Source organism: Callospermophilus lateralis, chromosome 8, assembly GCF_048772815.1.
Source record: "Callospermophilus lateralis isolate mCalLat2 chromosome 8, mCalLat2.hap1, whole genome shotgun sequence".
Lineage (NCBI taxonomy): Eukaryota > Metazoa > Chordata > Mammalia > Rodentia > Sciuridae > Callospermophilus > Callospermophilus lateralis.
The window spans coordinates 84,790,055-84,807,059 of NC_135312.1; the positions used below are offsets into that span (position 1 = coordinate 84,790,055).

The 17,005-nt window shown below is 34.7% G+C and overlaps 1 protein-coding gene across 5 annotated transcripts in view; it reads right to left on the minus strand.

Annotated features, from left to right (window-relative positions):
- The window catches only part of Sec24b (SEC24 homolog B, COPII component), an 80,875-nt gene that overhangs the window by 49,821 nt on the left and 14,049 nt on the right, over positions 1–17,005 (minus strand). For all 5 annotated transcript variants that reach the window (XM_076864294.2, XM_076864293.2, XM_076864292.2 and 2 more), the window contains exons 2-3: positions 9,420–10,202; positions 1,721–1,894 (exon numbers count right to left, since the gene is read on the minus strand). In XM_076864294.2, the coding sequence (XP_076720409.1) occupies positions 1,721–1,894; positions 9,420–10,202 (957 nt within the window). The remainder of the gene's footprint in view (positions 1–1,720; positions 1,895–9,419; positions 10,203–17,005) is intronic.

The following is a 17,005-nucleotide window of genomic DNA, read 5'->3' on the forward strand; positions in this document are numbered from 1 at the left end:
GACTATGGAGGGCAAATTATATTAATATTTTAGTAGTCAGATTAGGCCATACCCTATGCTGATGGTACACTGCACAATTCCTAGAGGCTCCATTCATGAAGACTGCAACTTGAACAATCATTCATTGTAGCTTATATATGCAGATATCCAAAGAAAAAGAGCACGCTAAGAGGCCAAGCTCCTACTTAAGAAAAAGAAAGAATAAAAGCTACAGTTCACATGTCTCCGGTATTATTTTCTCTCTTACTCAAGCAAGTATTTTAAGTAAATCAAGAGTTTTTCAAGAGCCCACAACAACAATATTCCAGCCACATTTAAAGAACACAAGATAGAGATGTTTGAGTTAAAAATCTTAGTTGTGAGTATAACTCAGGGGTAGAAGACTTGCCTAGAAATCTTTTGCTCTATTAGTTATTAAACTATAGACATGGGCATGGTACTTAAACTCTGTGAATTTTGCTTTTTTCATCTGTAAATCAGGTATATCTATGTCAAAGGATTAATATAGGGATTAATGAGATGATAATTACAAAGAATCTGGAACGTAAGTGCTCAATAAATGGTAGCTCCTTCTCCAAATCTATTTTCTACTAAAAAAAGAAATATAATTGTGACAGTTAAGTAGTAGACTGTTTTACAAAGTGATAATTATAGTAAGATGATCAGATGGCATTTAAAGTGAGATGGTCAAAAAGAAAATACAGTAAATGGAAAGAAATTGGAAGGAACAATGTAAAGAGTCAAAAGGAGAAACATTTAAGAAGTAGGAGACAGCCATCAATATTCAAAAAAGATATGGAAAAAAACATCACTCATTTACTTAGGGTTTTTATCTACCCTGAAGGTTTTTCTACTCATTATAAGCAAAATATTCATACCAGCCCTTTACTTTGAAGGCAAATGCTTATAAAAACTAGATTCTATTTCCAGTACAAGCACTGACTTTGGGAATCAATAAACATTTTTTTGTATTGCAGTTGGTTTTCCTTTAAAACCAAATAAGAAAACGTATAATGTATAATCTGATTGCTGGAAAGACCTCTTTTGACCACATAAACACTTCACAGATACAAGCAGCAAGATCAACCTACAAATTTATGATGCTTTTTCTTTTTTTGAGTTCCAGAATATAATAGAAGGGTTCTTCATAATCAAGGCTGGAAGCTGTCATTACACAAAATAGTCCTTAAAATACTATAATAGTTGCTCTAGAAATATACAGATTCCTGAAAATATCTGGTCAAAGGAAAAATAGAGCATTTGACCTTTGATCAAATGAAAAATAGAGCATATTAACCTGAAACATCAATACTCTGGAATTTTAGCTAGATAAAAAGTGACCAAAAAAACATTCCAAAAGAAAAGAGTATGTGTGGAAACAGAATCAACACATTTTATTGCCTGTCACTTATACCAACCTTAAGGGAAAAAAAAGGAAAAATATCACATGATAGAACGATGAATTAGTAAATCCTAATATATCAACATAATGGGTTATTAGTCATGAATATGGCTAAAAAAATAAATGTAAAAGCAAAACACAAAATGGTATGATTCTAATTATGTAAAATACATCATCATAAAGAGAAGCTGGAAGTTGATATGCAAAAGTTGGGCCTGGCTTGAGATTATAAATTATTTTTCTCCATGTATTCTATAAATTATGGTTATAATTTGACTTTTTAAAATCAGCCATTTGAATAACAAATTTCTCAAATACCTTTCTGCTGTAATAGCTCTGATGGCTGAGTAACTGGGACCACAGGTTCTGTTGGGTGCTTTGCAGCAGAAGGCATTCTTGTTGATGAGGGTCCTGACAATACAGTGGATACTACTGGGCTGGACTTTCGAGGCTGGACATTTTGCATAACAGCACAGGATAGAGAATCTGCAACTGAAGACAACATACTATTATCCACAGCAACAACTTGAAATATATTAAAGCAAATTTACTAACAAAATACAGTTAGTGAGTTTTTGAAGTTTTGTAGAAAATACCTTGTATTATTTAGAAAAGAAGGTGGTCCAAACAACAGCTTTTCGAAATTCACCAAATGTTTTAATAATTTTTAATGGCAATTTTCCTATAACACTGCACAAGTTTCCTTACATTCTTAAAGAAAATGAACCCCAAATACCTTTTCTTTAACTAATGAACCATTAGTACACTAAAAATTAGTGTACTCTACAGTGGTATCTCAGGTAAGAAAATGAATAAAGTTTACAGCAGTAATGTGTTCTCTGAAATCCATAAATCCTTCTAGCATTAGCTCAGATTTCATTTTGCATTGTAAACTGTCACTTCTCAGTTGTCTTTCTAACCAGATGCCTTATTTCACATGCACCAAAGTAAGGGCCTCACCATAACACTAGATTGGGCTTCTGGAATGAAGTACACTTAATTCATGGTAGCTTTTACAATAGTTCAGATTACCAAATGTCTACTAAGGGGGCAAAATTATTGTCCCTAGATGAAAAACACTGACCTTTAGGATAATCTTTAAGACAGTCCAACCAAGAGATAAATGAAAAACCCATGGTAAAAGAGTAGTGGTAAGTAGTAACTATATATTGAATAAAAGCACACATATATGTGTATCTGTATGCATAAATATAAATGCACATATGTATGTACATATAAAGATGATGTATATATGTAAACAAATTTAGGTCTGAGACTGAAACAGTATAGGAATGTGGTGACAGAACAAAATGTTTATATTTCATAAAAAATATGTAGGAGAAAGAGAAAAGGAGGTTAGAAGGTAGTCTAAATATGCAGATTGCTTCACCAATTTTAGTTAGGAAGACTGTCATTATGGGAAACTGAAAACATTGTCACAATATAGTGCAATTCCTTTCATCAAGGCGGAGTCTGTTTTCCCACCCCTTAAATTGGAGCTAACTTGTGACTGGCTTTACTTCACAGAATGTTATAGGAGTAAAACTGTGCGGTCCCAACCTTATTTCAAGAGGCCTTCCAGCTTTTCTGCTGATAAAATGCTGTACAGACCATCACATAAGGAGGATGATCTAGTCACATGGAAAAAAAAAAAATGTGAGTGTCCCAGTAAAGAGAAGGAACCAATGCTAGATTTGTAAAGGAAGCCATCTAGGATTTAGCCTAGTGAACCCTCCAGCTAAGTGAAGACACAAGAGGGAACTTAGGAAAAACCAGCAGAGGAACTGCCCAGTCAACCTGCAGAACACTGAAAAATTACATCACTGTTGTTTTAAACCAGAGATGGATAACTGGTATCATTAAAACTTTAAGTGTAACAGGCAGATTAAAATATTTAAGAGCATGCAAGATCAAACTAAGACGTAATCACGTATAATTAGATGTATGTACCTGCACGTGTAAATATATATATACACACACACATATATATTTCTACATGTCTATCAAAGCATATAAAAGAAATATTCCTAACTTAACATCCAACTTTGAAGATAAAACATTCCCAATTCTATTGAAGTTCTCAATATGCTCCTCATACAAGGAATGCCCTGTCCCCACCACCCGGAACTGGTTACTGTTCTTTGCTTTACTTTGTAAATAATTTGCCACACATACAGCTATCCCTAAACATACAGCTTTTTAACTTTATAACAATAGCATACTGTATGTATTCCTCTAAGATTTCCTATGTTATATTTCTGGGATTCATTTGAATTAATAAATATAACTCTATTTCATTATTTTCACTCGTGTTCAGAAGTCCACTGCAAAAAACATATTTATCCATTCCACTATAAAAGGCTTTTAGGTTGTTTCCAATTTTTTGTTTTCATACAGCACAGCAGTGAACCAAGTCCCTAGTGCAGATGTGCAAGTTTCTCTACCACAGTTTCTGTGTGTACACGCTGTGGCTTGAACAGGTGGAGGTGTGCAGAAGAAACACTGAATCTTTTAAGCTCTGTGGGCAACTTGTGGGAAATGAAGCTTTCATCCTAGAAAGCAGATCAGGCTCTTTAACCCCATGCACTAAGCATGTTATTTGCCATACGTGCTATACATCTAAAGTAAGAAGTATGCTCTCGGGCTTTTCTATCAAAATGTGATCTGAGGATTAGCAACACTTCACACAGAAGCTTGTTAGACATGTAGAATTTTTAGAATTTTCAGTCAGATGGTACTAGACCCAGTGAATCAAGTAAATCAACACATGCATTTTAATAAGACCTCAGGTAATTCACATGCACAAAGTTTGAAAAGGATTCCTCCTGAGTATACAGAAGAGGGACAGCTGTGTTTTAGGGTGGGGTTATTTTCCATTTCACTAATGTCAAGTGTTCCTAAAATATTGACCAATATACCCTCCTATCAACAGTGTCTAAGAGTTTGCTATTACTTCCCATCCCTTAGTATGGTCAGACTTTCAAATTCTTACCAATCTGATACCAAGTATAAGACAGCCCATGCTCGTTTTAATTTGCTTTCCTCCAATTATTAAAGTTGAGTATGTTTCATTTCATCTTCTATGAAAATAACTGTTCATGTATATTCCTATTGTTTGTTGTCTTTTCTATATTAATTTGTATGTCATTTGTATATTCCAGAAAAAAAATATAAGTTGTTTTTTCTCCCATTTCACAGCTTGTCTTTTCATTTTCTTTGTTGTTGACTTTATCATGTTTACCCTTTATGGCTATCATATTATCTAAGAAATCTTTCCCTATTCCAAGGCTCTAGCAATAATCTCCTATATTTTCTCTGAAGAATTATAAAGCTTTACCTTTTTACATTTAAGTATTATTCACCTGCAATTTATTTTATTACATGGTGAACTGAACCCTAGGATTACAGCTAAAACATTGATTCCTCAGAAAACTTCCTTAAGTTTCATGACTAACAGGCAAAATGCACCTACAGTTAGCTCTCTAAGTATGATAAACCCCTGCTTCATATCACTTAATGGCCATTTTATATTGACTTGTGCATCAAAATAATGTTTACTTCCCCAAGTGGGAAGTAAATCAAGTCTTTTTACTATTTTACCTCCCAACACTAGAACAAACCCTGGCACATAGTTGGCTTTCAAACATTTGCTGGATGGAGATAAGACCTACCAACGTTAAGGAGAAAAACATACCAACAAGAAGTTGCTCCTTTCATAAAGGGAATTTGACAGAATAACAATATATAAAACTGGCACTATGCAAAGTGAACTGCTGAAGTACTGTTTTGTTTATGGGGTATTCTGAGAAAGAAATCGTGATTTAAGAATAAATCTTGTCTTTTTCTCATAACTAAGGAGGTTCTTTACTTAGTAGCTCCTTAGTTCTTTATAAATTTACTTAGAATTCTAACCCTCATACGTAATATATATAATATGAGGATTAGATATCTGGTCAACATCTCAAAAGAATACTCCTTAACACCAGAAAATAAACTCTATTTTAAGTACTTATGATTAAAATTCTTTAGGAACTAGGAGAGATTAAATAAATTCTCAGTTAACAGTACTACCACTCATTCAAATTCTTTAAGAGAGAAATTTTAAGTCACCTTTTATTCTTCCATTTTCTTCATAAACTATATCAACAAATCTTTGAGGTCATCTCTGTGATCTGTCCTTCATCTAAACCATTCCCAGACCAAACTGTCATGCTCCACCTGAATAACTGTAGTAATTCCTTCTAGCTTGTCTTCCAGCTCTAGATTCTTCCTCCTCTACGCATCTATACCACCCTGCTCATAGAAGAAAGTTTGAAACACAAATCTGACAGTGGTATCATCTTGTTTATAAATGTTTGATGGCTGCAGACTGAACCAAGAATAAATTTTTCCTCCACTAATTCCTCCCACCTATTCACCTATTCAATGTCACAGCACAAGAGAAACTGAGAAACTGACACACCGAAGAAGGGAGAATGATAAATCCAAATTCTGCAGGAAGTGAACATGAAGATGGATCTCACTCATCATCTAAGCTTGGAGAACTATGTGTAGAAAAATTTAGAAGTGCTAGGAACCAAGTTGAGAAGACATAAGAAGGTTTAATAGTAGCTTAGAAAAACTGAAAGAATAGAACTCTGAAGGAGCAAAATTATGTTATTCCGATCTCACTCTCTACAGTCTCACCAGTTTCCAAAGCTAAAAATAACATCTTATGCTCTACTATTTCTATTTTTCATGAACATTTCCCCAATGAGCCTAATTTTTTTCCTAATTTATTTTTTTCTAATTTCTTTCTTTGACCAGATAATTATCTCCTACACAGTATTCATTTTGCTTTTCCTCAGGTATATCATCAATTAGAGATAATGAATATAATATTAACATCAATGACTGTATCTTAGTGTAATGTATATAGTGGACTTTTATACAAAGATTATAGAAATGTTTATTACTTTTAAACAAAAACTTTATGAATGTTTTCTGTGCATAGTACATTGACATCAGACATTATAAATTTTATAATTATGCTATCCATATGCAATTTTATTAAGAAAAAATTTCAAAATAATTTATTTTAATCAACATAATTTTTCTGGTAAAATTCTACATCTTGGCAACAAAATTTATCTTGTTAATTTTTTAAATTATGTGCTTTTCAAAACAAAGAGATACTAAAAGTAAATTTAAGAGAATGATATTAAATTAGTTTACGGAGTTCTGGTATTTATTTAGCTTGTCAAAAATGGGTAACATTATGAACTGGCATGCTGACACATGCCCGTAATCCCAGAAACTCAGGAGGCTAAGACAGTAGAATAATAAGTTTGTGGCTAGTGTTAGCAACTTAGCAGGACCCTATTTCAAAAAAATAAATAAAAATAAAAAAAGGAACTGAGATTGTAGCTGAGGTAGAGTGCCTCTGGTTTCAATCTGTAGTATCACAAAAAATAGGGGGGTAATCTTTATATCCTAAAGTCACACACTCAAGTATCAAGCAATTCCACCTCAAACTTTAAAAATAATTTCTGTACTAGATTATTTGATTGTACTAGAGAGTCCCATGTAGGGACAGTTGACTATTTTAAAATGGCCTAATGAAATGACACCTTTTAAACACTAGTTAAAAGTTTGGCCCAAGTTAACAACTAAACACAGCACCCAAACATATATATTTGGAGTAGACTTTTTAATAAAATAATCTGAAATTATAGTGCTGAATTACAATGCATTAATAGGCTTTCTTCAAAAGACAAGTGGGGGGACTGGGGTAGTGGGTCAGCGGTAGAGCTGACCCACTTAGCAGGTGCAAGGCGCAAGATTTGATCCTCAGTACCACATAAAAATAAATAGATAAAATAAAGATATTGTGTCCAACTACAACTTAAAAAACAAGACAAGTGGCATCACATCCCTGTAATCCCAGCTACTGGGGAGGCTGAAGCAAAAGGATCACAAATTCAAGGCTAGCCTGGGCAAATTAGTGAGCCCCTATTTCAAAATAAATATTAAAAAAGAGCTGAGCCAGACACGGTGGCACACGCCTATAATCCCAGCAGCTCAGGAGGCTGAGGCAGGAGGATCGTGAGTTCAAAGCCAGCCTCAGCAACAGCAAGGCTTTAAGCAACTGAGACCTTACCTCTAAATAAAATACAAAATAGGCCTCAGTGGTAAAGTGTCCCGGAGTTCAATCCCCAGTACCCAAAAAAAGGATCTGAGCCTATACATGTGTATGACTACACTACTAGTGTGACTCTGCACCATGTGCAGCCACAGGTATGAGAAATTGTGCTCCATTTCTGTACAATGTATCAAAATGCATTCTACTGTTATGCATAATTAATTAAAACAAATTAAAAATAAAAAAGGAGGGGCTGGAGCTGTAGCTCAGTGGTAGAGCACTTGCCTTGAACATGTGAGGCACTGAGTTCAATCCTCAACACCACAAAATAAATAAATAAATAAATAAATAAATAATAGAGAGTTCACTTTCCCCTCCAAAATATTTAAAAAAAAAAAAAAGAGCCGAGGCTGGGCACAGTGGTACACGCCTAAAATCCAAGAGGCTCAAGAGGCTGAGGCAGGAGGATCGTGAGTTCAAAGCCAACCTGAGCAACTTAGTGAGACCCTGTCTCTAGATAAAATATTAAAAGGGCTAGGGATGTGACTCAGTGGCTAAATGCTCCTGGGTTTAATTCCCAGTACCAAATAAAATAAAAAATAAAAATAAAGGAGCTCAGGGTTAGCTCAGTGGTAGGGTACTTGCTAAACAGGTAAAAGGCCCTGGGATCAGTACCTAGTATCACTGGGCGGGGCGAAGCAAATGAAATAACATTTAGTATCTCTTTTATTCCATGTTTTCAATATTATGATATCAACTGCCTGGGGGGGGGAATAATGTATCCATCACCATATTTTTGATATTTGCTTAACTCAAATGTACAGTTTAGATCTGATATTGAAGTCCTAAATTTAAATAATCTAATTGTCGGGGCTGGGGCTGTAGCTCAGTGGTAGAGTGCCTGCCTTGCATGTGTGAGGCATTGGGTTTGGTCCTCAGCACTACATAAAAACAAATGAAATAGGGGTATTGTGTCCAACTACAACTAAAAATAAATAAATACATACTTTAAAAAATAATAATAATGATCTAATTGTCCAGGGAAGAATACCTTTCCATAACACCTTTGCCATATGGCTATCTGAACACTGATAAACAACCTAAAAAAATCAGAAAACTACCACAGTTTTATGAACTGTTGTTCTTTGCATGCATTTTCATATGATTCAAGAACACTTTGTTAAATTCTAAGTTCATGAGTTGAATTAAAGTGAGAATAACCTATGAAAACACCAATTTAAAAACCATACATCTTACATATGTGATTTTAAAACCAATACATTTAACTATATCTTGATTTAGGAAGGTCAGAGAGGCGAACTAACAGGGTCCTCTTCATGCATCTCATTTCTCCCTCATTCTTCATCCAAATTTACCCATTTGAGAATGAGAAAACAACTTTTATGTGTTAACATGTATCTTCCTTGAAAGTCCCTCACAGAGATTAACTTAGGGAAGCCAGTGTAATGTCACAGGCATCATCTTTTCTATGTCAGTGGGACTCTAGATGGGAACATGCTTGCCCCACTCAAACATAGAAAAGAGAAAGTAGTGGCCAGCAAGACATCCTCAAAATATACCCTTCCAGTTTACCCCATACCCGGTTCACATTGAAGATAACTATTACAGAGGCAAATAACACATCAGCAAATACTGCCTGAGGAAGGAACCAGGCTATACAAGGAAGACAGCTGGGTGGCTAATTGTAAATGGTAAGGCAGAAAGGTTCAGGGAGATGCAGTAAAATACCACAGAAAAATAAAGCAAATGCACTGTAATGGTGAGTTTACTGCCAAAATTCTACCAAGCAGTATATCTTTATCCTTCCTATAAATAATCTGACAGAAAAAGCACTGATTTTCAACATTGTTTTGGTGAACTGTTCATTCAACCTACCAGTATTTGTCGGGTTGTTGTTGGTTGGAGCCAGGGACCCCGTGTGGTTTCGGATGAGACTGTCTGGGGTTGATGGAAGGCCCGGAGCTGACCATGATAGGGTATTATATCCTGAAAGACTTTGCTGCTGCTGTTGCTGTTGCTGTTGCTGTTGCTGCTGCTGCTGCTGCCGCTGCTGCTGTGACAGTGGAGGTGGAAGTGGTGATGGGTAGCTGATAACTGTATTTTGGCCAGGAAATGAATTATCTTTAACTGGCCTGACAGTTGGAGCATTTTGTGAGGTAAACATTTGCCCATATGGATCACCAGCAGGCAGAGAAGGATATGAAACACTAGGATACACAGCATTAGAAATAGTTGACATAGCGTAATGACCACAAGTAGAGGGAAATCCCTGAGAAGCAACAGAAGAGTTGACAGAGTACATGGCTGGACTATTGTAGTGATTCACAAAAGAGGAATATGGCTGGGAGGCACTCGTATACAAATGGGATGCTGATGATGCAGCACCTTGGAAAGATCCTGGAGTGGACCCCACAACGTGAGGGGCAGGAGGGCCCCTGCCATACATCTGCTGTGCTCCTGATTGGTTTGCTGTGCAAGGAGTCACCACATTTTGTGTTGGTACTGTATAGAGACCAGAGTAGTAATCATTATGCTGGCTCTCCAATGGCAATGAGGTCATTTTTCCAGGTCCTTGAGGGAAATGTCCTGAGGGGACAATATAGTTTGGATGATGTAATCCATACCCAGATGGAACATGCATTTGACTGTGTGCTGGACCTGAAAAAGAAAATGAAAATCAAATATTTATGGGCATAAGTAAAGAGATACCTAAATTTTAAAACAGTTCCATCTAAATGTTGACCCAATTAATTTTCTTCTCCATAATCCCAATTTATCATAAAAGATATATACTGTCACAAACCCACTGCGGTAGCTAGCCTTTGGGAAGAACCCTAATGATCATATTGCTCCTACTATTCAGATCTTGCTCGGTCCTCCCTCACAATGTATAAGGAATGGTCTGTGTGGTCAATGAGGCACAGATGGAGATATCATTTCCCAGATTAGCCCAGTCTTGACTTCTGATGTTCTTTCTCTTAGATTAGTCTTAAAGAAGCAAGCTGTCAAGCTGTGAACAGTCTTATGGAGAAGCGATGTAGTGCGGAACAAAATTGTGTGACCAACAGCCAAAGAGAAACTGAGGCCTCCCAACAACCTTGAGTGAGTTTGCAAGTATATTATTCAAACTCAGAGTGTCTTGAAATAATGAAAGCCCAACTAACAACTTGACTACAATCTCAAGAGAGACCCTAATCCAGAACAACCAAGTCAGACCACCCCCAATTTAATGTCCCTCGGAGACTGTGATGTAAACATTTGTTGTTTTAAATTGCTGTTTCAGGGGATTTTATAATGCAGCCATAGATAACTAATACCCAGTATGAAAGGAGTTCAAACCTCTTTGTATCAGTCTTGTTTTTCTTATTTATAAAATAACAAGCTAGGGGTATAGTTCAATAGAACACAAGCTTAATATACACAAGCCCTGGGTTCAATCCCAGGACCCCAAAAGAAAAAAAAGTAACAATTACATCTGTTGCTTTAAAAAAAAAAAAATACAAATAATGAAGACTATAAAGTAAAAAATCCCTTCCTCTTTTTGGTAGCTGATATTGTACCTCCAAGATACAATCTGGTAATTTTTTTTTGTATTCTTTGCATACCTATGTATGTATGCATATGTAAGCATATATGACATTTATTTTTTTAAAACTGCATAAAATCATAATAGTTCACAACTTGCTTTTTTCACTTAATATATTTTGACTATCCTTCTGTTAGTATATGTAAATCTACATTATTTTTTAAAGCCTGTGTAATATTTCATTGAATAAATATGACACTTACTAAATCCTCACTGATAAATATTTATTTCAGAGGGTGGATTAACATCTGGGATCAATATGCAGGATAAGTTATCTATAAGTAAAACTGGAAATTCAAAGTTTTTATGCTTTAAAAATTGGCCACATTGGGCTGGGCTTGTGGCTCTGGCTCAGCAGTATCACACTTGCCAGGCAACTAAAAAAAAAAAAAAAAAAAAAAGCCATGTTTAAAAATCTCTCTTAAAATGTCTACCAATTTATACCTTCCATCAATGATGCTTAAGAATGCCTCACCTTCCCAATGTAAATATATTTAAATCTTTGCCAATATGACATTTTAGCCTGCATTAATTAACTATGAGTGATGCTGAGACTCTTGTCTTTCTCTGTATTTGCCCTTTTTCTACAGTGCATACTTTCCTTAATGAAAATTAGCCCTACTTCATATGTTGTAAGTATTTTCTCTCAGAGTACTGTTTATCTTGTAACTTTGTTCACAGTATCTTTTGATATACTTTCATGATTATTATGTAATAAAATCATTCTTTATGTTTGATATTTCTTTATACTTAATAGGCCTTCCACATTCCAAGATTATAAAACTATACATGCATGTTTTCCTATAATGCTTGTAAACCTCCTTCATTAAACAGATTATATTGTAAGCCACTCACTATTCTAAATGCTTTACATAAACTCCTTCCATTCTCTGAAATAAATAGTGTTACCATATCCACTTTTTAAGTTAAGTGAGGCTCAGAAGTAATCTGTTTAACAAAGTTTCATGATTAGGAAGTAACAGACGTGAATCAAGAAAAACAGCTCAAATCCATGCTCTTAACTAACAACCTGCTGCCCCTCACTACAATTAAATCCAGCTTGCTTTCTTTAGCCAAACAAATGGACAATTATCCCAACAATGGAATTCTAGTCTTGGTCCAACCACTTTTCTTTGTGTTTGGGGCATGCCTTAATTATCTTAGGATCTAGTTTCAATCTCCCGGGGAAGAAAATAGGTATCTGTGCCATAAGAAACAGCAACAAGAACAAAATTCATAAACTGTTTAAAATTCCCTGACACAAGTAAACAAAGGAAGTACTGCTGTGCTCCTTGTCATAATAATGTATAAAAACATATGTATAAAAGAGATGAGAAGGGGGCTGGGGATGTGGCTCAAGTGCTCGCTTGCCTAGCATGCATGAGACACTAGGTTCGATTCTCAGCACCACATAAAAATAAAATAAAGATAGTGTGCCCACCTAAAACTAAAAAATAAATATTTTAAAAAATTAAAAAGTAAAATAAAAGAAATGAGAATAAAGCTTACATTTTCTGGTTGTATTCAATTTCTACTAAATAATGTGGCAGAATCTTCATTTGGGGCCATGTAATATATATTCTACAGCCAACACAAAGATAATTTATAATCAGGCATTAAAGGATAACTAATATCCACAACTGTACAATTTCAAAAAGAATACTAAGACCCAAAATTCAGATAACATTTTACTAGGTTTAAAATTTACTTTTCTTACAGGTTATTTTATACAATCACAGTTTACCTGAAATAACTTATTTACTTAAAAGGAATAGTTATTGGGAATAACTAATGAGCAATGTTCTCCTCCTCCCCCTACTTACATATATAAGATATATTTTCTTCGTTTCACTTTAACCTCAGTAAAGTACGCTATTAGCACTATAGTCTCAGAAATCAGTCTGGTAGAATGTTCTGAAGAGAATGTAATGAAGAGAAGATACAAGTCAAAATCTACTTAAATATCTACCACTTAATTATTGATTTGCCTCATCCATGCTAAATGAACTGAAAATAGAGAATGATCATCATGTCCAAACTATTCAAATGTCATTCTTCTAAAAATAGTGGAAATTTTATATCTGCTAAAATTTAATATCAGTGAATTACCCACCAGAGGAAGCTTTTTTACTTCCCAGTCCATTCAAGAAAAAAATTTACTCTGGGGGATTTGGGGACAGGAATATTTAATCATATGTAGAGGTTTACCATTTCTTACTCAATATCACAATTTAAATGTTCCAAAGGTATGAAAAAGTATCTGAAAACTGATGGCCCCTATTTAGGATTTTTTGACTTCACCATGGAGCAAAAGCACATACATTCAGTAGAAACTGAACTTCAAATTTTGATCTTGGGCTGGTAGCAAACTGTAGGATACTCTCACCGTGCAGAACAGCAGCAGGGAACCACAGGTCTGGTCAGCTACATAATCCTCCACAGTATACTGTGAGGCCAACATTCTTTGGATACTGATATCCAATAAATTACAATGAAATATTCAACACTTTATTACTACTTATGTTATGACACTTTTTATGTTTTATAGTTTTGTGTTAGATAATTTTATCTAACTACAGGCTAATAACTGTTCAACATACTTAAGGTAAACTAGGCTAAGCTATAATATTTGCAGGTAAGATGTATTAAATGTATTTTCTACTAATGGTATTTTCGACTCAAGACATGTTTATTGGAATGTAAACCCACTGTTTGTGGAGGAGCAACTGTAATTAAAATTAATCAAAAGATAAATATAATCACATTAACATGCATTCAGTATTTAAAACTTAATAATATATCTCATTTTTTTATTTTTCCTCAAACTCCATTGTGTATATTTTACACTTAAAGCATTTCTCAATTCAGATTACCCAAATTTCAAATGTGGCTAGAGGCTACCATATTGAAAAGTGCAGTTTTACAACACCTGTCTATGATTCTGTTGTTTTTGCCTCTCCTTATATACATAAAAAAAAATTCAGTCTTTGGTTTTTTTCTCTCCATTCTTTTCTAGTGTACCTGTTTCAACTGTTTTTCATAGCTTACCTAAGGCCTCCAAATATTGTTTTCTAGGAAGGAAGGAACTAAGAGTATAACAACAAGTTTTTCTAAGAGTATAACAACATAGTGCACTGTACACATTTACATACATATTATGTTAAACTTTTTTAAAGGCAATACTTTCTTTTGTAATAATTATTGAAACTGATCTTTCTTTCTATTGAAAATAATTTTGTGGTACATATTAAAAGACTACTGGTGAGATTAGGGGTGTAGCTCAGTGTAGGGTGTTTGCCTGGCATGCATAAGGCCCTGAGTTCGATTTCCAGCACCACATAAACACATACACAAAGAGTTATTTCAATATAGCAAAAATGGACAGAGACAATGGATATGGAAGAGAAAATAAATTAGCAATATGTAGTTGAGTTTTTGAAAAATAACTTTAGATATATTTTACTTATTGCAAATGTGATGGTCATTATTTTAAAAGAAAGTGACAAAAACTGTCTGTATAATCTTACTGAAAAAATTGCTATTAACAGTCACACTTTTCACCAAGATGGCATCAAAAGAGAAGGAAGCTTCTATCCCAGGCAAAGCAAAAGCTTTGAAAGCCAAGAAGGCAGGGCTCAAAGGCATCTACAACCAAAATAATAATAATTAATTAAAAATAAAAATAAAAAAGTCCACACATCACCCACATTCTGGTGGTCCCAGACACTGTGGCTCAGGAGTCAGCCCAAATGCCCTTGGAAGAGTGCCCCCAGGAGAAACAAGCTTGTTCACTCTGCCATCATTAAGCTGCCCTTGACTACTCAGTCTGCCATGTAGAAGATGGAAGACAAAAACACACTAGTGTTCATTGTGGATGTCAAGGCCAACACACTCCAGATCAAACAGGCTGTGTAGAAGCTCTATGGCACTGATGTTGGCCAGCAAAAGTCAATACCCTAGTCAATCCTGATGGGAAAAGAAGGCATGTGTTTAACTGGCTCCTGAATATTATGCTTTGATGTTGCCAAAATTTGATGTTGGGATCCTCTAAACTGAGTCCAGCTGACTAATTCTAAATATACATTTTTTTCATCATTAAAAAAGATACACAGGAGCTAGGGTTGTGGCTCAGTGGCACAGTGCTTGCAGGCAGAGGTGAGGCACTTGGTTCCATCTTTAGCACCACATAAAAATAAATACATTAAAAAGATATTGTTTTTAAAAATTTAAAAAAAAAAAAAGAGGGTTAGGGTTGTAGCTCAGAAGAGCGCTTGCCTAGCGTGTGTGAGGCACTGGGTTTGATTCTCAGAACCACATACAACAAATAAAATAAAGGTCCATCAACAACTAAAAAATGTGTTTGAAATTTTTAAAAAAATAAAAAAAGATACAGAAAGTAAGCAAATAAAATTCATCCATAATCTTACTACATGAGACAACTGCTCTTAACATTCTCATGCATAACCATTCAATATTTTCTTTTAGCATATAAATGCCCAATTCAGTAAAGAAGTGGGTATAATTTAACATGAATCCTTCATTATGATGTTCATGAATATCTTTCCATCATCATTTTTAATGTGAATAGGATTCCATTACATGGATTTATTATTATAATCCATTTATTATTATTAATCTATTATTTATTACTGACGATTTGGGTTGTTTTAAAATTTTAAAGTTAAACTATGTGACAAAAAATAAATTTGTAGGCAAATCTTTGTGTCAACTTATTTTACTTTTCTAAAAGTAACTTCTTATCAGTTACAATTGTTGGGTCAAGTGCCTTGTCGACAGCTTAACTGTGTAGACAAAGGACACAACAAAATGCCCAGTAAAAAAGCAGGCAGACCCCAGAATCGAAGAGATCCCAGAAGTTGAATTCAGTAAAACAAAAGCTTCAAAACAGTTATAAATATGTTCAAATAAAGAAAAACATATTCAAGCCTAAATTGTTTCCAAACAAGACAAGAATGTCTACTTTCACCATTGTTATTCAGCACTGTATTGGAAATCTTAGAGCAATAAAGCAAGAAAAAAGGGCATCTCAAACATTAGAAGCTTTTGTATATGCGAATTATAAAATTACTAAGAAAAATCAAGAAAGCAATCCCATTCACAATAACTTCAAAAAGTCAAAATACTGAAGAATTAATTTAAGGAAGTAAATAATCTCTACAATGAAAATTACAAAACACAATTAAAGAATCTGAAAGAACACACACAAACGTGCAGCGTGCGCGCGCGCACACACACACACACACACAGAGAGAAATGGAAGGATCCCATTTAGGGATTGGAAAAATTAATGTTCGACCAAGAATGATTTATGGATTAAGTCTAATTCCTATCAAAAAACCAATGACCTTTTTTGCAGAACTAATAAAAATATTCCCAAAATTTGTGTGGAACCACAAAATAGCAAAGCAATCCTGAGCAAAAAGAACAAAGCTGGAGGCATTACAATACCTGACTTCAAAACATACTACAAAGCTATAGTAACCAAAACAGTAAGGTACTAACATAAAAACAGACTCTTAGAACAATGGAACACAATAAAGAATCCACTTATTTACTGCCAAGTGATTTTTTTTTAAATGGGGGGAGGCTATGGGGCACTCTACTACTGAGCAACATGCCCGGTTCTTTATATTTCTTATTTTGAGGCAGGCTCTTGTTAAATTGGTGAGGCTACAAACTTGCAATCCTCCTGCCTTAAGTTTCCTAGGTTGTTGGGAACAGACTGTATGCCACCATACCTGGCCGCCAAATGATTTTTGACAAAGGAAGCAAGAATATAACATCAAGAAAGGAAAAATCACTTCAAAAAGAATCCACAGGTAAAGACTATTTCTCTAATAGAGATAAGATGTCA